The sequence below is a fragment of the Culex quinquefasciatus genome, chromosome 3 (genome assembly GCF_015732765.1).
Source record: "Culex quinquefasciatus strain JHB chromosome 3, VPISU_Cqui_1.0_pri_paternal, whole genome shotgun sequence".
Taxonomy (NCBI): domain Eukaryota; kingdom Metazoa; phylum Arthropoda; class Insecta; order Diptera; family Culicidae; genus Culex; species Culex quinquefasciatus.
Genome location: NC_051863.1, coordinates 59163557 through 59188985, shown reverse-complemented (window position 1 = coordinate 59188985; position 25429 = coordinate 59163557). Strand labels below are relative to the sequence as shown.

The 25429-nt window shown below is 39.5% G+C and overlaps 1 protein-coding gene across 1 annotated transcript in view; it reads left to right on the top strand.

The window, feature by feature from the left end:
* Positions 1–24329, top strand: part of LOC6042972 (katanin p60 ATPase-containing subunit A1) — a 51665-nt gene extending 27336 nt beyond the window's left edge. The window contains exons 2-3 of the mRNA XM_038262056.1: positions 22051–22268; positions 22333–24329. Coding sequence (XP_038117984.1) covers positions 22083–22268; positions 22333–23829 — 1683 coding nt within the window. The 5' untranslated portion in view covers positions 22051–22082 and the 3' untranslated portion in view covers positions 23830–24329. The remainder of the gene's footprint in view (positions 1–22050; positions 22269–22332) is intronic.
* Positions 24330–25429: the final 1100 nt, after the last annotated feature.

Here is a 25429-nt window from a genome sequence, read left to right as displayed (position 1 = left end):
AATTTTTTCGCCGTAATTAACAGTGTTTACCCGCGAGTTTGCTGCTCCAGCATGCCAAGGGCCGGCCGTGGCCGTGGCAGTTCGAGTGCGGCCTCAAAAAACCCGCGAAGTTCATCTACCGGCAGAGTGCAGAAAGGTAAACATACCAACGCCGCATCGACCGCCATCGCGCACGGAGCGTGCTCGGTGACGTCACCGATCCTTTTTTACACGTGTCATACCGTCCACGTGAGTCCCCAGTACGGACGAGACAATCGACCCGGGCATCCGGAAGTACTTCCGACCAGCAGCAGCAGCAGCAGTCCACCAGCACTACGACAACAACCACTTCCAACGTTCCCACCAGCAACGAATTTGAGATGCTGAGTGGAGAAGAAAACAACACCGCCAGTGACAGCAGCAGTGCTGGCGACGACGATGACGATGTTGAACTTGCGCGCAAGCAAGGAAAGCAGAAAAAGTGTAACTCTCCGAAGGAACGACGACCACCTCCAATTTTTGTTTTGGATACGTTGGCGGACGATGTTGACGAGTTGCTTGAGGGACTCCAACAAGGGGGTTGACATTTCGAATATTTTCATTCGAATCATTCTATTTATTCCAGAATGATTCTGGAATGATGCAGGCATACACTTAATAATTCCGTTTCCACTAATTCTGTTTTCGCGTGTGATCAATCTGAAGCTGTCACTTTTTTTTAAAGGAAAAAGTAAATAAACAAAACCAGACGTCGAGAAGCCGGTGTGAGTTCCGACGTCGTTTATGACAAACGGAAGTTCCGATCCTCAACGAGTACGTGGTTACCGGAACTGGACTTGGCGGAATTTGCCGGTGGAAGAGGATGTTAAAAACAAGTCAGTGAAGGAGGTTGCTACAGGTGCCAAGAAAGGAAGCCCCGCTGACCAGATGGAATAAAAATGTTTATCAAAAGCAAATGTAAGTAAACTGGATTACAATTTGAATAAAATTCTCATAATTTATCTACCTTCTATACAACGAGAAAACCTGACACATGATAATCTCGTTCCATCCGTGAATCTGGTTCCACCGCGTGCCCATCATCATCGATGATTACAAGCTTTATTTTGTCAACCATCCACCAAGTGGCCATCGACCCGACGGACGATGGCAACAAACACTATCAGTCTACAACGGCGACGGCGTCTTTGCTGGTGCCAGTGGCAGCGGAACCAACAACTACCTTGGACTGGGCGCATCCTCATCCGGTGATCATCACAAGCTTATGGTCAAGGTGCGCACGTACCGCTGCACCGAGTGTCCCAAGTCTTTTGCTCTGCTGAAGAAGCGGCGAGCGCACAAGCAAAGGGAACACACGAAGCCGTTGTTGATAGTAAGTTGAACGTGTTAGCAACGGCGGGGCGTCGGCGGTTGCTGCGTCTACGTCTCTTCGAGCATGTGCGAATCCACACGGAAGGCGCCAATCTAGTGTCCCAACTGCGATCAGCACTTCCGGCAGTATTCGAACCTGGCTCAGCACCGCAATCGTCACCATCTGAACAAAATCTCCCCGAATAAGGACATTGAGTGTTACTGCGGCGAAGTGTTCCAATCCAAGGCCAAAATGGAGTGGTACAAGGAGAATCCTGATAACCTGATAAACTAAGTAGTTACTTAAAAAAAAAGCTTTATTGATATTTAAATAAATATAGGGAAGGGTGGGGGGATTTGAGATTCTGGAATGGTCGCGTGACTCCTGCGGCTGCGGCCGATTTCCAGGCTACTGCTTAGGCGACGCCCGCTTTTACGGTGGAATTCTGACCCTTAGTGGAATCTTCTCCTTTGCAGCGACCTGTTCCTGTTAGACTGCTGCTTAGATTGCAGCTGCTGCTGGTTGTCCTTATGGTGAGGTTATCCGTAACTTCCGTTGCTGTTGTGGGGTACCACTGTGATGTTGCCACGTTCACCGCGGATTGTTTTCCTCCTGTATTCCGGCAGGTTCCGACTGCTGTCTCCGTGACCAGGAAATCTTGTTGAGATGGTTGGCAGGTTTTGGTTGTGTAGGTGCGGTTTCTGACGCGCAAAAGCAACTTATTGTTCAATCCAGGTGACAAAATATGCGATTACAAAAACTGCATCTATTCGCGCGATGAACAAGAGTTGAAGAGTAGGTAGGAATAAAAACACGCTAACAATTTTCGTTTGCGTCTGGTTGACCTCTGGTTCAGCTCCTCTTACTCCTCGATGCAGGCATCATCCTGGCCCGGCTTGTAGCCTTTGGTGGTGCAGCGCTCCATCACGTCCGAGATCTTGACCGTAGTGCTCGCCTGGTCAACTCCCGCACCAGCGCAAAGATCTTGTCCGACGCGTTTTGGACGCTGTGAATAAAAAAAAGCATTGTTGGTACGGGCGCAATTTGGGCCATTTATTAAGTAACTTACTGAGTGGCCTTTTCTGCTCGGTTTGATTCAGCGAGTTCTTGAAAAATTCCAACAGACGGAGAGCCTCCGGAACTTCGTCGACCGTGAGGCGCAAAATTCTCAGCAAGTTTTGGTCCGAGGTGAAGGTCATGTCGTGGTCAGCCTCGGACTTATTCAAACCGCGACCGCGTCACGGTCAACAAGCGCGGAATGTGTCCCACGGGAACCCGATCGCTGTGCTTCTGGATTGCTTTCTCCTGGAACTTCATAAACTTGGAACCACGCGTCTGCGGGTACATATGGCAACCGGATTTGTTCAGCGGCAATCCTCCGACGAACAATCAATCGTTGGCATGGAGCTCGTCGAGCCCCCCGTTTGGTACATCTCGGCATCACAACGGTCACACGTATAAGTGGCCATCTTCATCATGGGCCTCATCTTGGTGCAACGAGTAACAATTCCTCGAACCGTGACCAACTTGCCGATGCTCTCTGACTTTACCTCCCGGAACAAAAACGCCTTCGACACGCTCGGTGCCTTTTAAGTAAGTCTCGTAACGCTTGATCAGCACGGCCGGAATTGTGTTCCGCGAATCATGCGGCTCGTTCGGATTCAGCGTCCGTGATCGGTTCCTTGCCGGTGACTCTGCCATCCTGGCCAGGGTCATCTCCACCGCAGAACCAGCCAGCAGACGCATCTCCTCATTCACCGTTCAAGTCCCAGAGATGGTCAGTACGTGTCGTGGATCCTCGTCGAATTGGTCCACCTTGAGACAGTCTTCCGTCACGGACGTCTCCTGTTGGAAACGATAGTGACTGTTCAAACCTCCTCCATCAGCTCGTCACCGGCTTGTGTTTTTAAACGTCCTCTTCCACCGGCAAATTCCGCGAGATCCGCTTCTGGATGCCTAGTGCACGTTGGGAGGCACTTCCGCAGAGGCTTTCGCTTGCCGCAAACGATGACGGAACGAACACACAATCGTATGAAAATACGTATCCCTTGTTTGTTTTGTTTTGATTTTTTGACGTGTACACGCTAATCTGAAAAACTCATATTATAGAGCAAAACATTCTCATCATTCCAATCATTCTGGAATTAAACTAGAATGATTCCAGAATGATCGAGTGTCAACCCCCTTGGACTCCAATATTGTCTTAAAATTAGTAAAACTTCGGTGCAAGTGATTACGCATAAAAAACAGAATTTCGACCTGGTAGTGAAGAAGTTGAAGTTGCGAAACTTCAAATTCTTCACATTTGACCCAGCAGAGAAGGTCCCAGTGAAGATCGTCCTTCAGGGATATCCGGACCGCCCGATCTCCGACCTGGAAGAACACCTGTCGGGCGTCAAGGTTAAGCCTCGAGAGATAAAGGTGCTCTCGAAATCGACAACGGTGACAGGTACGTACACATTGTACCTCCTGTACTTCGATCGTGGGTCGGTCAAAATCCAGGACCTACGGCAGATCAAAGCACTGGACGGCTTCTTCGTGACGTGGCGATTCTACACGAAGAATCCGACCGACGCAGCGCAATGCCACCGCTGTCAAAAATTCGGACACGGTTCAAGAAACTGTAATCTTCCGCCCCGGTGCGTTAAGTGCGGTGAGACCCACTTCACCGAAAGGTGCAATCTTCCGCGGAAAGACCAGCTGGGGGAAAACGCCCAGCAGCACAAAGCGCGCGTCAAGTGTGCGAACTGTGGTGGAAACCACACGGCGAATTTCCGTGGCTGTGCCGCGCGGAAAAAGTACCCCGAGGAGCAGGACAAGAAGAAGAAAGCGCCAGCGTCCCGCCAACCTCCAAAGACTTCGAGCACGAACGCTGCAGCAGCTGGCGGCGGAGCGGTTCCACCGACCAACCCAGCGTTCCCTCCCGGTTGGGGAGGTTCGTACGCTAGAGTAGCCGCTTCTGGGAGCGGTACTTCACCGGGACAAGCAGACGTTACCGGAGATGATCTCTTCACGCTTTCCGAGTTTTTCGCTCTTGCTGGAGAGATGCTCACGCGCTTTCGTGCCTGCCGGAACAAGGCAGAACAATTCCAAGCTCTGAGTGAGCTTATGATGAAGTATATCTACAACGGATAAGCTGCCTTGTGCAGCGAAGTTTTTCGACGTCAAAAGACAAAACAAACTGTGATCTAGTTTTAAGCTTTTCTATCTCTATCCTTTTCCTTAGCAAAGTTAGAAGGTTTTTTTAAAATAATTTTTCCTTCTGTTGGCAAATCCATTGTTAGAATATCCAATTACATCAAAATGAACTATAGTACAAATCATAGTTGAAAGGTACTCCAAAACTCTATTAGGTTATAAGAATTACGAAATTGTGAATTGATTATTTACTAATAAAAACTAATTGAATTGAATAAAGTTATAATGAGTTTATTTAGGTACATAACAGATTTTCGGCGATCCTTTCAGCTGTGTGTTACATAGTTATTCAATCGAAGGTATTTTTACTTAAAACTATATATTTAATAGACAAGAGTAAGAAAAAGTTTTAAAAAAACTTTTTTTCCTGTTTCAGCAGTCACCTTTTATTTTTTTTGCATGTTTTTCACATTTTCAGCTATTAAATGGCACCATTAAATTGTAAAAAAATGCGTAGAAGCCTAGTTTGGACCACTACAAAAATCGCTGCATAAATTTTTTTTTACATAAAATATAGGAAATATGAGTAAAAGACACAGCCATAGTTGACCCCTAAATAATTACATTTCTTAAAACATTGGCAAAGTCACATAAAACAAGTCTGGTGTTTTTTGAAAAGGTCCAATAAACCAAATTTTCAGTTTTTGCTTTTTGGGTGTTTTTGAATGGCCCTGACGCAAGGCGGTTTCAAAAACACCCAAAAAGCAAAAACTGGAAATTTGGTTTATTGGACCTTTTCAAAAAAAAAAACTCCAGAAGTCAACTTCCAACCTTAACCCAAAAATTTCAAGAGTTCTTCTTCCCAATGCTTTTTAAAGATCAAACATTGGTTGAAAAATTCATTTTTGGCGAATTTTTAGATCGAAGCCCGTCTCGAGGCGGGGTTGGATTGTACAGGGTTAATTTCTTTTTTTAAACATATTATAAATACCCATTATTTGAAGAGAATCACCAAAACACTCATTACTCACTGCGTAACGGGACTTTCGGCGAGCAATCGCGGGCGGATACGCCGCCGCGAGTTCAAACCCCATAAGTGACGGATTGTTCCAAAAATTGAGGCAGCTTTTTTTTTACGCTGCTCCACCTCCTCGCTGATTTAATTAGCCCAACTTTTGGCACATTATGACGAGCTCGACTGCGGTGCGTTTTGCTCGGGTTGCTCGCGGGCCTTGTTTCTGTTTTTGGGTTTGTTTTCAATGTCATATTTTGGTTGTTGTTGCAAATCACCGCGTGACGACCTTTACGTAACGCGTGCGATAGCGGGATCGTCATCAGACAGTTAGGATCTTTTGATCGTTGGAGTCAGAACCGTAAAAAAAGGAAGAATTTAAATTTACTATTTGATTGATGGGTAAAGATCTAATTGCTGACGTGACTTGACTTGACAGTCGATTTGCTGAGTTGGTTGAAGCACTGACTTATATTTTTACTTTTGACTTGACTGTTTTTTTTACTGGTTAACCAGTGAATTCAATGATGACTAGATTGCTGACTAAAAATATTGACGGAACTGCACTTGGTGTTGACTAAAAATTTGACTGCTGACTCCAATGTTAGTTCGACAGTAGATTTTACTGTTTGTTGACAATCTGTCTTTACGGTCAATCCCGCCAAACCTCCACAAACAGGCTGTACCGTTCCGTCTGCACGGAAGTCACCTCAATAAACACCCAATTCGGAGAAGCGCCGCAAGATTGATTGACCAGCTGAGCTGCAGCGATTCTTCCGCCAATACTGCTTTTAAACTCGCTGCTGGCCGTTTCTTTCTTCTTCTCCGAAGTGGACGCCAAAGTAGAGAAGTTCATTACCATTGGCCATTGGCCATTTATTGTGTCCAGTAGTGAGGAGGACGGACGGTGATGATCACCACCACTCTTTTTGCCTTATAGGATTTGTTTCCTTTGTTGACTTTACCGTTGGTCGTTCAGCTGATTTTCCGCTACCTTACCGCGCGTGTCGAGCGCCGACTCCAGGGACTCCAGATGTGGTCTGTTTGTCTGTGACGTCCCCTCGAGAGTACGCACGGACCGGTTTTGCATTACCGTTTGCTTTTTTTTTGTTTGTTTGTTTGTGTTTCACAAACTGACTCTGTGATGTGCCATTCAGTTGCAGCGAAATAATTGGACTAGGTTGGATTGTTCTTTGTCTGGCTGGTTATTGGTGGGCCGGGATTTCGGAATCGTCCGCGGATGTCGTCAATTGCTCGTGACGGTTTGATTGTAGAGTGCAGAACAGCAAGGCAAGCGTCAGTGTGAGGTAATCGCGATATTTGGGCTGTCTCGAATAGGAGAACAAATCGTGATCTTGGAAAGGACTGTAATTTGAACAGGTAATGGTGTGTCGTTTTGCCTTCGGGCTCAGTACGCCTAGGGGATCATGCCCAGAAATGCCCGGTAAATTTATTTATTTTGTTACATCCTTACCTATAAGTTGAATTTCCCAATAACTGTTCTCCTAAAGGTAGGTCACTAAACTAAACCTTCTCAACCGCACCACCGCGGGGTTGACGACTTGTTCGTTTTTCTATGCTTTTGTCTCGGATCGCTTTACTACCCCGCGACTAAATTTATAGTATTTTTGTTGTTGTTTCCTTTCACGACCAAATCGCGCGCCTTTTTTTCCTCCGTTGATTACCAGCAACGACCGACCGACACTGTCGTGAGCAAAATTTACAATTTGACGATGGGAAGCTACTTCTTCGTGTGTACGTTGAATTTTAAGCCCATTTTCGCGGGGGTGAATCAAGATTGTGACTTAATTTTTCGAAGGGAGAAAATCAAGAGCACTTTGGTCGGGCTGACTGATGGAGCGGTTTTTGCTCCCACAAGTTGACTTTCACTTTCCTGTTGTATTTAATTTCTCTGAGCTGGGGAGGAGAGCAGCAAAAAAAAAAGTGCGATTACAGAACAACGGTGTTACGTTACACGGGCAAAGTCGTCGCGGACAGTTTAGCCGGGTATTTAAGCTGACATTTGATTCAGCTTCCATCAGCAAAAAAAAGGCGTAACGCACTTTGGTCCACCGACGACGACGACGACGACGCTTTCCCAGCAGCTTCTATCTGATATCTTGCGCGAAGACTGAACACGTCTAGAGGATTACATCATGAAACCGTATATCAGTTTACTCGGGACAGCGTACGAAGAGTCGTTTTATGATTTCCAGCATCGATGCTAAGGAAAGCTAAGTGTTGCCAAGTGCGGAAACCCATGGCTAATTGAACCACTCATTAACACTTTAGTCGTCTTATTTAACTATCATTACCGGTCTTTACTGGTTTCAGACGTTTTTTCTGCAGTGAAGAAACGAAGGCATTTTAAACATAATATTTTTTATCATATAAATTTTCATATTATTTTTAATTCCATTTATCTTAACACCACACAGATTCGTTTTTCCCGGAATCAACGATTGAATTATTCAAAAACCTTCGTATTTGTAAAGTAAAATCAATTCAGTTCAGTTCCTCAAATAAGTCGAATTCGAGATGCTTTAAAATCACTCGAAAAATTAACTTCTTTATTTGACCTCGTAGACACACCTTCACGATCTACCTATCGACTCAGAATCAAATTCTGAACAAATGTCTCTGCGTGTGTCTGGATGTGAGTCCGTGCACCGAAAAATATGCACTCGATTATCTCCGGACTGGCTGAACCGATTTGGACCGTTTTGGTCTCATTCGATCCGTCTTGACCCTAGTTAATATTATGAAGTTTAGAAAAGTACTTCAAAAGTTATGCTAAAAACGTTACTTAATCCACCCTTAGGTGGTTGGCGCCTTCCTCACATTTAAAGGGTGTTATCCAAAATCCAAAAAGTACGTTAATAACACATAAATGCTTATAACTTTTGATAGGGTTGTCAGATCTCCAATGTTTTGGACGCGTTGTAAAGCTCTTTTAAATATCCATTAAACGATAGGTCTCACGAGAGATCCGGACAACGTTTTCATCGACATATCTGAGATCCGGCCTCCAAAAAGCGTATAAATAACACTTAAGTGCTTATAACTTTTGATAGAATTGTCAATTGTCTTCAATGTCTTGGAGGCATTGAAAAGGACTTTTTAATACCGTTCTGAAAATGTATAGCATGACGGGTTTTCTTTGCGTTAAAAAGATTGAAGATCTGACAAACCCATCAAAAGTTATGAGCACTTAAGTGTTATTTATAGACTTTTTTGAAGGCAGATCTCAAATATTTTGATGAAAAAATTGTCCGGATCTATCATGCGACCCATCGTTGGATAGGTAATCAAAAGACCTTTCCTACAAGCCCAAAAGATTGAAGATCTGACAACCCTATCAAAAGTTATAAGTACTTTAGTGTTTTTGTCACACTTTTTTGAGGCCGGATCTCAGATAATTTGATAAAAAAATAAGTGTTATTTATACACTTTTTTGAGGTTGTGTAGTGTCTTTACTTTATGAATGTGAGGAAGGCCTTTTAAAAAAAATCCACATGTGTTCCTTGTGGATTTTTTTCGCTAATGGTCACATTTTTTAGCAACGCCCATTTGAAACATAATTTTTTAAATCATGTTTTGGAAACTCTCTTGGGATCAGAGAAATAAGTTTTCTTCCTATTAGAAAGTGACATAACATGAACAATGATCTATTTACACTTAAAAAAAGAAGAAAACTCTACAATCCAGTTAAACATGTACAAAAATATACACAGAAAAAGTATGTGAATTTACTCGACACGAAAAAAATGAATCACATGTAAACTCAGTTGATGTAAACTTGAGATTCGAAGTAAACGGTTGAATCACACGTAAAATCATGTCTTTACGTTTAATTTGTTGCAAATTTACATCAAATTGCTTTTAAATTTAAATGTTTAATGACGTGCAAAAGTGTTACATCATGAATGATGTAACATTCGGAAATACTTTTTTGTGTGTAGGCTTCGAGAGTTATTCTTTGGTAAAATTTGATGACTAACTTTTTTCATTTTTTTTTTGCCTTGTTAAAGAGTTAATTTTGAGCAATTTTTAAATCCTGAAATACTTTTCTTTTTGTTAAAAGCTGTTGTTTTTGTTTTTAATTTTTATCTGCATTTATAATGTTTACTTTATGTTTGTTTCTGAAGGTATTTGGAGTAGTTTAACATCTTCTATTATTATCTTTCGCATTTTTAATTTTTTTCTTGTTTTGATAGCCACTTTTTTAATTTAATTCAATTTCACATGCTTTTCACATTTTCTACTATGTAATGATACCACTGAGTGGTTCTTTACGATTTCGCGCACGTATAGGGTACAAACAACATAATTAAAAATATCTGTACAAGCCTTATGCAAAAAAATGTTCTGTACCTTTTGATTGCTAAGTCGATTTAGCTTATTAACAATATTTTCTATCAAAGTCCAGGTTTTAGATATTTTCAAAAAAAAAACACAAATATAAGAAAAAAATCATATTTTGCACCATCACGTACTTATTGCTCAGAAGATGTATTTTTTATTCCTCCAAAATAAAAAAAAAATAATAATAATTAGAGAATTTTACTTTTAGGTCGTTGCAAATATTTTTCAAAGATTACCCGTTTCATGTTTTATTATTTGAGCAATTCTCTACGAAATCGGTATTTTTTCTTAAATTTTAATTTTGTATTTTTTAATCCGACTGAAACTTTTTTGGTGCCTTCGGTATGCCCAAAGAAGCCATTTTGCATCATTAGTTTGTCCATATAATTTTCCATACAAATTTGGCAGCTGTTCATACAAAAATGATGTATGAAAATTCAAAAATCTGTACCTTTTGAAGGAATTTTTTGATCGATTTGGTGTCTTCGGCAAAGTTTTAGGTATGGATATGGACTACACTGAAAAAAAAATGATACACGTTAACATTTTTTTGGTGATTTGGTCACTAAAACTCACGTAATATTGAATGTTTGGCCCTTTTAAAATGTTAGTCTTGGTTAAAAAAAAATAGAAAATATCGGAAAATTTCACGAATGTTTAATATTTTAACATTGAAAATCGGACCATTAGTTGCTGAGATATCGACATAAGAAAATGGTGTGTTGTTTGGGTGGGACTTAGAAAACATCAATTTTCCTGTTTTTAAACCTTTGCATGGCAATATCTCAGCAACTAAGGGTCGTATCAACAAGTCTCAAAAATGCAAAATATAGAGCATTTTTTCAGGTTTTCAAAAATATTTTTTTCAAAAATGGGTAAACATGTACACTAATTCTAAAAAATGAAATACTTCGACTATTTTCAAAAAAGTCACCTAAAAATGGATTTAACTTGAAAACGGTGCACTTTATCAAAATTTCACAAGAGTACTTTATGATTGCAAATTTGATTTTACATCGAAAAATGAAGTTAAAAAATTTTTGCTACCAATATTTCGATTTTTTGAAAAAAATAGTATTGATTCAAAAATTCATAACTCAAAGATTTTTTTCTGAAAAAATGGCATTTGATGTCCTGTTTTCTGCAAATCAAGTTTTAGTGACAAAAGATAAAAAAAAATCACAATTTTTTTACCGTGTATCATTTTTTTCAGTGTAGTCCATATCCATACCTACAACTTTGTCGAAGACACCAAATCGATCAAAAAATTCCTTCAAAAGATACAGATTTTTGAATTTCATACATCATTTTTGTATGGCCAGCTGCCAAATTTGTATGGAAAATTATATGGACAAACTAATGATGCAAAATGGCTTCTTTGGGCATACCGAAGGCAACAAAAAAGTTTCAGTCGGATTAAAAAATGCAAAAAAATCGAATGACCGAAATCTGAGAGAACTGCTCATTTTTTGAAACTAACACCGTAGAAGTACAGCTCTATATGTCCTGAACAACTCTCCCGAAGACAGTTTGGTGCTAAAGTTCGTCACATAAAAGATACAGAGTTTTCAAATGTAGTGTATTGAAATAATCAGTAAAACTCACATTTTCTGCCAACATTGCCAAAGGAATCATGAAATACAAAACAAACATGATTTTTCTTATGTTTTGATTTTGAAACTTACGTAAAATCTTTATGAAGCAATGTTCAGAAGACATTATTTTGTTAAAATGCATCCCAATTTCTCAAATATATTATTGTTTTCGAAAGTTTCCGCTTGACTTGGCAGTGTTGGCAAAAAGTATGATTTTTAACCAGTATTTCGAAATGTCTGTCTTGAACGCTCTGTAACTTTTGTTAGAAACAATTTAGCACAATACTGTCTTGGAGAGAGTTGTTCAGGACATCAAGGGCTATACTTCTACGGTGTTAGTTTCTTAAAATAATAAAACATGAATTTTGTTTATTCAAAAATGAGAGAATGTAAGTTTCCCTATAGTAATTTCCATACAAATTTCATTCGCTTTGCGTCAATTGTGGGCTTAACCAATCACCCCCAAGTTTTGGGAGGTTTTTTGGGACCCTAAAAGGGACTCAAAAAATGTTTTGCTGAAGAAAATTAATTTTTGATTCCACCCTAATGAACATGGACCCCAGAACCCCCAGAACCCCAGAACTTTTGAATAGTGAGAAAATTTCTATAAAAAATATAACATATTAAAACAATTTCAACCCTTTTATGTCAAGTGACATGCTCGCAAAGCCAAAGATTCATGGGGAAACATTACCGCACTAAACTCACAATCTAAAACAGTGACAAATCAACGGAGATTATGCGCCTGGCGGCATCATCCAGTACAGGAAACATTATTGGCGCGCAAATTTTCTGCGATCGCGTGACTCACGTCGACACCCCGAGGAAGAAATTAAAGTTCACACCGAACGCAACATTGCCGGCAAATTAACCCTGTCATGGTTGTTGTTTTTGTTATAACTGTTAAAATTGTACTAAAATACATTGAAGAAATTTAGATTAGTATGCATTAATTTGTCATGAAAATTATAAACTAGCTTTATATACCTTTATAAATCTGATTTAAGGCTACCAAAGGGCTAACATACCTCCGTTGCACTCTGCAAACTCGTCGTCGTGCTTATCTTATTTTCAGATTAACCAATTTCGTGAATCACACTCACGGCGGCTTGTCTTCATCATCATCATCAGGGTAGCATTAGAGCAGCTGCTCTCGCATGCTAAAGAGTTACGATTTATCTTCGAGGCATATTTTGCCCCGTGCTCTCGTGCTAGATTACAATCGCAAGCCAACGATTTTGTTGTTATTGCTTTTTTTCGGTGGGATTTTCTGCTCGCCGCCCTAGAATAGTTTAGCTTCTTTATTGTTTTGCGGCATTTGGCGGAAAACTATAAGCCTTCGCGGGGGAAAACAATAAGAAAATAAGGTACGAGAGATCTTGGCGAGTGATTTTTTGGTTGTGGCAGTGTTGCCAGCAAATCTTTTTGTTTGTGCTATGGATTTCGACGCAAAGTTGGCAACACTGCTCGCGAGATCATCAAATATTCAACGATCTCGTGACCCATAGACCAGAAAGTGGCTGATTTCGAAAGTGAAAACCTTCTGTGGATTGTTTGAAATCGGCCGTGCTGCCAGCCCAAAACATGGTTCGAGCTTTCTAGAGCTAATGCTAATGAAGGGCACGAAAGTGATGAACTGTGTTGAATGGGAAATGGCAATGGGATTGTTTCAGGCGGGTCGCATAATCAAAACGAAACGAGAGAGTGCGATTTAGGCTGGTAGCACTGCCGGGCTGGCTGGGTTCGCAAAACAAAAGGGGAAAGGTTGTCTGGTTGTTTCTCGATGAAACTGATCTATATCACTGCAGTTTGAAGAAGAGACTCCGACTTCGGAAGACGGCGGCGACATTACTCGAATAGCGCACCGTGAAAAGTGGGTTTTGTTACGAAATAAACGGCGAAAAAAAAGTTGGTGTAGGAGTCTTCTCGGACGACCGGTTGCGATGCACAATATCGGAGAGCAATTTGAATGCGAAATTAGAATCAAGTCAACTGTGACAACAAGCCGGGATGAGCGCGGAGTGAATGCTGTGTATACCGGTTGTGGCGCTTTTATGGCAGTGAGATGACGTAAACGTGGGGGATTTAGAATGGTGTCTGTTTTTTTTGAGAATAAAATTTTCGACTTTTAACCTCTACAACTCGGACGGGCTTCAATATAAATGTAGATCAAATTTCAAGTTTTTTTTTACTTTCTTATTATCCGAGCAGGTGGAAATAACTCAAGACAAGATAACACCGAACAAAAAAGCCAATTTTTCGGCATTCCTCAACATCATTCCTTTCCCATTTCATCCAAATTTTCTCCTCTACATCATAGTCCAGACCATAACCGAGCTCCTGAAATTAATTTGATCTCAATCGGATGTACTGTTCAGATTTAAACATATTGCCTTTCTTACTAAAGAAAAATGAGCAATTCTCTACAAAATCGGTCAACTTTTTTAAATTTTTGTTTTTTTTAATCCGGCTGAAACTTTTTTGGTGCTTTCGGTATGCCCAAAGAAGCCATCCGTACAAATTTGAAAGTTGTCCATACAAAAATGATCTATGAGAATTCAAAAATCTGTATCTTTTGAAGGAATTTGAAGGATTTGGTGTCTTCGGCAAAGTTGTAGGTATGGATAAGGACTACACTAAAAAAATGATACACGGTTAAAATTTGGTAATTTTTATTCTCATTTTTGTCATTAATATTTTTTTATTTTCTGATATGTTTGAGGAGACATCAAAGGGGTCGTGCATAAACCACGTGGCCTCCTTAGGGGGGGGGAGGGGGTCCGAAATCCGACCGAAAAAAAACCATGAAAAGCCATGGGGGGAGGGGGGGGGGGTCGACGGCTGACCACGTGGCCTTTCAAAAAAAAAAAATCTTTTCTTAAAAAAAAAAAAAAATACGCGCTTTGAATTTACTTATATGCATACATTTTTTGTTACACTTCAAAACCATACAATTATTGTGTTTAAAATCATTACTTATATTTCAATGTCATAATATTTTCCAATTCAATATTGAATTATATATTTCGGCAGATTCATATCAATACTTTGAGCCTGTTATTGAATGTACACCTTTTAATACTCATGTAACTACGTCTTGCAAAAGTTTAAAAGCTGTTAAAAAATAAAGTGACAGTATCCAATGTTAATATACCCTAAAAAATGCGTACCAGAATGCAAACAAAATTTCATTTTTTTGTTGATGGTATCAAGTAGCTAAAAATGTGCTTGCAAATTTGCATTGAAAGTAGATGTAGTCTTCGATAGTTCTATTTTGGAACAAGATAAAAAATAAATATTGCTGACAATTTTATAAGATTTTCGTAACAAGGCAAAAAACTAAATATGTATTATAAATGAAGAGTCTAAAAATTATTCTCTGCGAAAAAAAAAATAATTTTCAAAATCTCAGATCTTAGCTAATTACCGTAGCTGGTTCAATAAGTGATCGAAGAATCTTTATCGAAAGATTTCCTTTTGACACTTAAAACAAACTCAAGATATCTTGTATCTCCTCTCTTATGCAATATTTTTTAAGTACAAAGAAACTAAAAACCCAAATTTCAGGATTATCGCGCAAAATTTCAGTTTCACTACCGTCTAACATTAAAAAATAACCAGTGCCGAAAAAACGAACGACACATACTTTAAGGTTCACCAAAAAATTTGATGAATATTTTGATATAAAATATATTCCCTTTTTCATGGGTTACACAATTCGGATTGTTATATTACATAACATTTCGTAAAATACACGTTTACTATCCATCGTCAAAGTTGTAGGTATTTTTTAAGTTTTTTAAATGTTAATAGGGACCATCTCTTGAGCCATAGAGAAACATGGGCAAATATTTTAGATTTTTAGAGAAAAAAACGAGCTTCAAGCAAACATTGTTTTTGTTTCTCAATTAATTTAAAGATTAAAAAATAGGGGCTAAAGGTGGCCTTTCCTGAAAATATTAGTTTTTCTTTAAGCTGAGAAAATATACTATACCCTCAACTTCATATTTGAGATAAAACCACTCAAATATATAGACACATTAAAATAATTTAAGTTTTAAAGAGTCACTTAATTTTTAAATGCCGATATCAATTCGTGAAATAAATTTCAATACAATGCTGTTAAAGATCAACATAAATAAAACTCCTTAAAAAAGATGGAACGGTATTTTCAACAAGCCCGAAAACCTGTGAGCTGAAGTTACCGTTCCAACGTTTTAGTTGGGCTTTGGCATCCGTGTATATTGGACATAGACATAGCCTATTTAAACAACTGAAAAAAAAATGTAAAATAAATTCCAAATTTTAGCTCAATCTTTATCAAATTTATCAAAACACGTAGTCGATAGCAAAATCAATTTAAAGTAAGAGTAAGGACTTAAACAATTTGGATGTCCATGACTAAAAGAATGATTTTTAGCGCGTTGTCTACAACTTTTCCAAAGACACGAAATCGATTTTCGATCAATTCTATACAAAATCGGTCTTTATTCTTAAATTTTAATTTTTGATTTTTTTAATCCGTCTGAAACCTTTTTTGGTGCCCAAGCCATTTTGCACCATTAGTTTGTCCATATAGTTTTCCATATAGTTTTCCATACAAATTTGGCAGCAATGAAAATTAAAAAATCTGTATCTTTTGAAGAAATTTTTGGTCGATTTGGTGTCTTCGGCAAAGTTGTAAGTATGGATAAGGAATACACTGAAAAAAATGATAAATGGTAATTTACTTTGCTGATTTTTAATTTCACTTTTTGTCACTAAAACATGATTTGCAAAAAAAAACACTTTTTTTTAATTTTGCCAACTTTTCAGAAATTTCCAGAACGGGCAAAAAATCGTTGTTTGAGTTATGAATTTTTGAGTCAATGCTGATTAAAAAAAAATCGAAATATTGACCGCAACTTAATTTCAATTTTATTATTCGATGTTAAATCGAATTTGCAATCTTAAAGTACAATAGTGAAATTTTCATAAAGTGCACCGTTTTCAAGTTATAGCTATTTTTAGGTAACTTCTTTTAAAAATAGCTGCAGTTATTAATTTAAAAAATTTAGTGCCCATGTTTGCCCAATTTAAAAAAATATATATTTTTGAAATGCCGAGAAAATTCTTTGTTGCTTTGTTGCTGAGATATTGCCATGCAAAGATTTTAAAACAGAAAAATGGATGTTTACTACCCAAACAGCCCATAATTTTCTTATGTCGATATCTCAGCAACTAATGGTGCGATGTTCAATGTTTATTAATAAAACTTTCGTGAAATTTTCCGATCTTTTCGAAATCAATATTTTCAAAAAAAAATAAGACTAACATTTCAAAAGGTCGTAATATTGAATGTTTGTCCCTGTCTCTGATTCTTGTATGGAGAAAAAAATTACACAGCTCGACTTTTTTGGACACACTGAATCATTGGAATCAATGTTTGGAATAAAATAATTATTAACTAGGAGCTTTCATAACTAGATATTTTCCTTAAAATAAAATGAAAATATTTTTTTCCTGAAACAGAACTTTTCTTTTTTATTAACACCTAAACTCCCAAGCTCGAGAAAAAGGCGAAATTTGTATGAAAATTCCCCCTTTATCTCGAGCTTGGGAGTTTAGGTGTTAATTTCGATTTTAAGAAAAAATTTAAAAGCGCATTTAAATTAAATCATGAATGCTGTTTATATATCAAAATAGCTGTAATTCTTAAAGCATATTTATTTTGGATGCAATTAATTGCACTGCAATTCCATAATTTTGAATACATATTTTTTACTAAGTTGGTTGTTTTGTTGAGAGTATTTTTTACTTTCTGTACCATTTTAATAAATTGTTATACTGTTATTATTTACCTTAAACTTTGTGATATCATACTTTTTTCACACTTTTAAGTGAATTTCTGTTTTTTTTATATATTATTAAATTGGTTTTAATGGTGTTACAGCACATACACAAATTAAAATGTTTTCTATTTGACCCAATGTCACCCCCTCTAAAGGGTGACTTTGAGTTAATTTTAAAACGATTGGCATTTATGAACGGTGTGATTATACTAGCCATATTCTAGGAAAATGTTGGTAAATTCAGGAGCATTCCCCAACATTATTTATTTCGATAGAATTTGATGTTTTTATTGTGCTAAAAAAACAACAGTAATATCGTTTTTTGACCAAAAGTCACCACCACTGACGGTATATCATTTGTGGATAAACATTTTTGAAATCTATATTAATTTTTTTTTTAAAGATTTTATACCTGGGAGGAAAAAGCCACGTGGCCATATAGGGAGGGGGAGGGGGGGGGGGGGGGGGGGTCGGCGTGAAACCACGAAAAACCATGAGGTGGGAGGGGGGGGGTCAAAAATTCTCCAAAAAAAGGCCACGTGGTTTATGCACGACCCCAAATGCCAACTTTTCAGAAATTTCCAAAATGGGCATGAATTCTTCGACCGAGTTATGAATTTTTGAATCAAATCAATTAAAATACTGGCCGCAAAAATTTGTCAACTTCATTTTTCGATGTACATAAAATCGAATTTGCAATCAAAAAGTACTTTAGAGCAATTCCAGCTCAGATCAGGATTTTTTCCGAAACACTGAAAGAAAAATACACGCCCCTTCTATGGGATTTATGAATTTTCATGTTTAAAAGTTAAATTTTAAGGTGAAGTCACGATTTTTTTTTCGTTCAATTTTTTTGTGGAAATAGTTTAAAATGTTACAAAAAGAATCACGAAAAATGGTAATGGTAAAAAAATTCAAAAATTATTTACTAAAACTGTTTTTTGGAAAGTGGCCTAAATCTCAAAATTTTCAAAAACCGATAGTGGAAATCGATTTTCCAGACAATTTTACATTAAAGTCTCCATATTGACCATTGTCCTTAGTCCAATCCTTGCGAAGTTACAGCGGTTTTAATAATAAAAATGTTGAAAAAACAACTTTTTTGGTGGTTTTTGGCATTTTCTAAAAGATAGACTTGATTTTTTAATTTCGAAAATATTTTTACCGGAAAGCACGTCCAATTTCCCATAAGTTTGCCTTTGACAGCTTTTCAATCGGATGCATGGGCTTACAGATAAGCTAATTACATTGCTCATAACTGAAAACAGAATATTTTTTTCAGTGTGGTAGAAATCTGGATCTTAAATCATCTTACATAAATATTAAAACGAGTCCAATTGAAAAGCTGTCAAAGGCAAAGTTATGGGAAATAGGACGAGCTTTACGGTAAAAATATTTTCGAAACTGAATACTCAAGTTTGTCATATAGAAAATGCCAAAAACCACCAAAAAAGCAGTTTTTTAACATTTTTATTTTTAAAACCGCTGTTACTTCGCAAGGATTGGACTAAGGACAATGGTCAATATGGAGACTTTTATGTAAAATTGTCTGAAAATTGATTCCTAATTTTGACGTTCAGACCACTTTTCAAAAAAAACAGTTTTAGTGATTTTTGTATTTTTTTTAGGAGAGACATACCATCCTGCATTTTTCGTGAGTCTTTTTGTAACATTTTAGGCTATTTCCACACAAAAATTGAAGGAAAAAGAAATTGTGACTTCACCTTAAAATTTAACTTTCAAACATAAAAATTGAAAAATCCCATAGAAGTGGCGTGTATTTTTCTTTCAGTAATTTTTTTCTGAAAGCCTGTCCAATTTCCTACAAGTTTGTCTTTGACCACTTTTTGGTACGATGCAACGGCTTCCAGATACAGTCATTTATAAATTACAGAATACAAAAATGACTAAATAATTTACGCCCTTCTCAAATGTCATTTTCGAGTACAATTGGCTTCATATACACAAAAATGGCTTATATAGGCCTAGGATAACATGTCTACAAAGTTTCATTGAAATCGGAGAGGGTCGGGTACAAAATTACCAGAAATATACCTGATTTGAGATGGAATTGCTCTTTAGTGAAATTTTGATAGAGTGCACCGTTTTCAAGTTAAAGCGAGTTTTAGGTAACTTTTTCAAAATAAGTGTCAGTTATTCATGTTTTAAATAAGTGCCCATGTTTGCCCCGACTCTTAGTTTTTGATACGACCCTTAGTTGCCAATGTTAAAATATGAAACATTTGTTAATTTTTCTGATATTTTCGAAAACAATATTTTCAAAAATTTTAAAGCAGGACTAACTTTTAAAAAGGGCCAAGCATTCAATATTGCGCCCTTTTTAAATGTTAGTCTTGATTTAATTTTTTTTTCTGAATTATTGTTTTCGAAAAAATCGGAAAATTTTACGAATGTTTCATATTTTAACATTGAAAATCGGACCATTAGTTGCTGAGATATCGACATTAGAAAATGGTGGGTTGTTTGGATGAGATTTAGAAAACATCAATTCTCGGATTAGTTTTCAATAAGCCGTAAGAGCCATTGGTAAACAAAGCCCTTTTTGCATCGGTATTTGACCTACTTACGAAGAACCAAAATCAAAAATGCTCTAAATTGTTCATCCACACGTCCTTCAAGTGCCCCATACTTAAAATAAATTAAATTTTGTTTCATTTTCGAGAAAAACGAAAATTAGTGTCTCAGGTCACGGTGGCTCTTACGGCTTTTTGAAAACTCACCCGAGAATTTTCCTGTTTTGCACCTTTTGCATATCTCAGCAACAAAGGGTCGTATCAACAAAGTTCATAAAAGCAGTATATAAAGAATTTTCTCAGCTTTTCAAACATGGGCCCTTATTTAAAAACATGTAATAACTGCTACTGTTTTCCAAAAAGTTACCTAAAAATGGCTATAAGTTGAAAAACGTAGTGCACATTATCAAAATTTCACTTAAGTACTTTTTGATTGCAAATTCATTTTTACATCGCAAAAGTAGGTTGAAATTTTTTTGCGACCAATATGTCGTCTGTTTGTCCAGTTGCCAAATATTAGCAGCAAACTTAAAGTCAACTTGGATAATGTCATCCGAATCATTCAAACTTGATCTTTTCCAAAAAAAAATAAGGTTAATCCTCTAACTGCACTCACGCCTCCGATCGACATGATATTTGCTCACCGAATGTTCAACAACTTTTCAAGAGCTTCGTTTTGGACGGAAACCATTCCACCATTCAATCATTCTGCGTTTACTCATTCGGCAACTTCCAAACCCACGCACTAATCTACACCGCTCGGGTCGAAACACAATCCGTCCCTAAAACCACGCAAATTCTTCACACAAAAGAGTCAAACGTCGAAAAGTTGAAGTTCAAGCGTTGCAACTTTGTGTACCGATAAATCCGTCATCCGGTGAAGGTGTAGATTGGCTTCTGGGGAGAGCTTGAACCTGAACCTCTGGTAACGGCGGCGGGTGCCACTTGATTTACGATCATTTAAATACCCATTTGGCGTAGTAACAGCGAAACCATAAAACTCATTCGACACTTTGGCAGCGTATCGAAATTGACCGTAATATTGTTGTGTTTTTTCAATTTGGGTTTCCTGCTTAAATTATTGTTTAAAATTAAAAAAAACTTGCTAAACAACTCAAAGAAGCGCCACTTAAGGTTCAACTTCTTCCGGTCAAGAGTTACACAATCCTTCTTCCTCAAAGGGGCTGGTTGACAACCCGCAGAAGTGGAGAAATCCCATCGTCGAATGAAAGAAATAACAGGTTTCTGATAAAAGTAGTTTCTAGTGTTTTTGCTTCGTTTCATTACCTTTGCACCAGCAGTTGTAAGCCAATGAGTAACAGCTCAAGTGCACTTGACACCATGGTTTTTGCGAAGTTGCGAAGTCTTTACCACTTGTGAGTTATTGAAAAGGTGTTGGGCTAATTGTTTTCAATGTTATATTTCCTATTATTTTTTATTTTTTTGTAAGTGTTTATCTTGGAAATTGTGGATCTCATTTTCAAAGGTACGAAAACAACAATATAGTGAATATCTTTCTAAAATAAAAGATTACACACTCAGATTTTGCACTTTCAAAAATATTTGCAGCGGCCTTAAGGAATAATATTTTATGCTGTAATGAAAATATCGTTTTGTTCTAAATTAATATCCTGGCATTTGTGGGGTGCAGCGTTATTAAAATTCCTGTCCCATTCTCTCGAGATCTACATACTGACATGGCGGGCGCCTTTAGTGGCTAGCGACTGTTTCTTGTTCCCAGAAATGTTCTAGTTTTTGGCGATCATGGTATTTTATCATTTCAGCGCATTCATAGCTTTGAATGCTGTTGAGACCGGAATTACAATAAATCTAAACTATTTTTTACTTTTTTTTTAATTTTCAAAAAAATGATTATGTTTATTTTATCATCATTTCTTCACTAATCGAATACAAGGAACAAAAAATCCAACTCCACCCGATTGGAAACAACGTATCAGCGAGAGTGTTCATAAAGAGTTGTTGTTAAACAAGGCAAAATCGCGATAAAACAGTTTTACGATCTTTTTTTTCTGCCAGAAGGAACCTAATCCGCTAACACACGCACTTTTTTTTATCTCTATTTGTTTCACGATGCGTGAATCTCTCATGCGCAGAGTTCAATTTGCCGCCAATAAATCGCTATCGCTAAAACGACGCTAAAATGTTCGTTTGCTTTGTAGTTTAAGACATGTTACGTCCGCCCACACTAATTGATTCACCCCCTTTGATCTCTCTCTGGTTACAGATTGACCACTTTGAGCGACCCGGGAAGGTCCCATGACAGCCGGCGCCGCAACGATGGGATCGACGTCGGACATTTGCGAAAACACCAAAATGGCCCGCGAGATGGCCGTGATGGGCAACTACGACTCGGCCGGGGTCTACTACGAGGGAGTGCTGCAGATGTTGCGGAAGCTCCTGGTGGGCATCTCCGAGCCGATCCGGAAGGGCCGCTGGACGATGGTGAGTGACGTGACTTTCCCACAGTTTCGTAGCCGGCTTACGGATGTTGTTGTTTTCTTTCCAGATCCAGCAGGAAATCAACAAAGAGTACACCCAAATGAAGCTCATCCAGAAGACGCTCACCGAGATCACGATGGACCTGCAGAACGCCCCCCTTCAGGCGCGTATCCGCACGCCACTGCACGAAACCGCCAGCAAAGATCCGGCGGCGTGGTTCCGGCCCGATGCCGACATCTGGATGCCGCCGAACCCGAACCGCGATCCGGACGTTTGGGGACCGCCTCCGATGGACCATCACGGCACGAACGGCGGTGGCGGTGGACCGCGGTCGATAGCTTCCCGGGCGCAGAGTCGTTCGGGGACGGCGCTGAACCGGAAGGCTGAGGCAAACCGGAAGAATGCCGTGATGAAGTCGGCGACGACGACGGCGGTTGGTGGGAGGAAGGGGACGGGTGGGGTCAAGTCGGCGGTAGGGTCAAACGGGAAGACTGGAACGTTGCCGAGGAATAAGGGGAAGGCTGGGGGAGGGGGAGCGGGGCAAGCTGGGGACACTGGGAGCGAGGGAAGTAAGGGTGAAAAGAGTGATAAGGAGAAGAACGAGGAGGAGGAGGATAACCAGGAGGAGCCAGAGCGGAAGTTTGAACCTGCCAGCCACGGGGATGTAGATCTAGTCGACATGCTGGAGCGGGATATTCTGCAGAAGAACCCGAACATTCACTGGGATGATATTGCGGATTTGACCGAGGCAAAGCGGTTGCTCGAAGAAGCGGTCGTTCTGCCCATGTGGATGCCAGACTATTTCAAAGGAATTCGGAGGCCTTGGAAGGGTGTGCTGATGGTTGGACCTCCCGGAACCGGCAAGACCATGCTGGCCAAAGCGGTTGCCACCGAGTGCGGGACCACGTTCTTCAACGTGTCTTCGTCCACGCTCACGTCCAAATATCGCGGAGAGTCGGAGAAGCTCGTCCGGCTGCTGTTCGAAATGGCCCGTTTCTACGCGCCGAGTACAATTTTCATCGACGAAATCGATTCCCTTTGCTCGCGGCGTGGTTCCGAGTCCGAACACGAAGCCTCGCGGCGCGTCAAGTCCGAGCTGCTAGTACAAATGGACGGCGTCAGCAACGACGAAGCGACCAAGATCGTGATGGTCCTCGCCGCCACCAACTTCCCGTGGGACATTGACGAGGCGCTGCGGCGGCGTCTCGAGAAGCGTATCTACATCCCCCTGCCCAACAAGGACGGCCGCGAGGCCCTGCTCAAAATCAACCTGCGCGAGGTCAAGGTCGACGAGACGGTTGACTTGATGTCGATCGCCACCCGCCTCGACGGATACTCCGGCGCGGACATAACGAACGTGTGCCGCGACGCCAGCATGATGTCGATGCGGCGCAAGATCGCCGGCCTCAAACCCGAGCAGATCCGCCAACTCGCCAAGGAGGAGCTGGATCTGCCCGTGTCGACGCAGGACTTTACCGAGGCGATTGCCAAGTGCAACAAAAGCGTCTCCAAGGACGATCTCATCAAGTACCAGCAGTGGATGAAGGAGTTTGGTTCGTCGTGATGGCGCTGCGACGTTCAACTCACAGTCCGTGCAATAATCGCCTGGTAGATCGACTAGCCTATTATTTTTATTTTTGCCGTTTTTTAAGAGGAAGAAGTTTTAGTTTCAAAAATTTATCAGTACCATCGTGATCATAACTTTATACTTTTGCTACCACCGTGCGATGCATGACCGTTTTTCTTGTTTGTTTTAATATATTTTTCTCATTACATTTTCAATGTTTTAGTCGAGCGATTGTCTTTGCGTGCGCTCACAAAACCGTTGTCCATTTTTGCCGCCCATGGAAATTATAAAATAAAGATAAATGTCAAACAAACGCTTTTGTCACGTTAATTTTGCTGATCGTTGAAAAATGAAAAAAACTTTACACATAAACACACACAGACAGACTAAGTTGTAGGTTAAACAATCGTAAAAACAATAATAAAATATCACTAAACATACGGAAAGCTAAGCCGACACTTATTTGATAAGAGTAATTTTATTAATAAATTTTATAGAAAATATCTACCATAGCGTTCCTTTGTGCCGAAACATCCTCATATGGTTCAATACACTTCAACCCATGAACCCAGTATCAAAAACCATGAAATTTGATACCCATATTGCCCCAAATCGTACGGTTCGTTAAATGTCTCCCCGGGAGAACCTTCTCCCTTGCCACTCCGGGTGTGGCCAATATCCTACCAATTTCTTTGTCAAAATCACATTCTGAAATGCTTTACTGCCTCAGTCAAAGTGTCTGGAACCCAAGGCTGAAGAGTCAAAGTTGGTGGAGTCGAGCTCTTTTTGAGGACCAAGTGACGTCAGAAGCCTGAGAAGGGGTCGCTAACTCGGAGTCGACGCCGGCTAATTTTTCAACGACTTTGTTTGGAGAAGGTTCTCGGAGTCGGAGCTGGAGTTGTTAAATTGCCAGAAACCGATGAATATTTATTACACTTTAAAACTAAAAAACCAACTCACCAGGCAGAAACTGTGGATTCTGATTCTCCACCTGCACAACACCTTGCCGTACTGCATTGCGTCGACCTCGGAGCATTTACAGATGAAACAGGTCGACCTGGATCCTCTGGCTGAAAATGCCATGATGCCTTGCGCGGAATCAACTATTTCACGAATGAAACCAATCTGACGGACCACAAAAAATGCAGCCGTCACGTTGTTGGGTTTCCTGTTGAGTGATATTATTTCGGTATTTTATTTTCTGAAAATTATATCCATTTGAACCGTCTGCGGCAAGGCGGGTGATTCCAAACTTCCCGACTAGGTATCCTGGCCGAGACAAACGTCACGGGGTGGTCCGGTTTGAAACAGTTAGTTGCACTGCTGGGCAGAAGAATCGAAACTTCCCGATCGAGTATCCTGACGGAGCAGCGGCCCACTCGGCGAACACACGTTACGAGCGGCCCGAGTTGTTTAATCGATTTAATTAAGATTCGGAAACTAAATGACAACAAGAACAACAAGACAAGAAAAATGCGTGGTAGATAACTCTATCGAGAAGTTAAAAGTGCAACATGGAGTTAAACTTTCTGTCAAGCTGCTGTCAAGCTGTTGCGAAAAATTCACTCCATGTTACTGGCTCACATTTCTTTTTTTA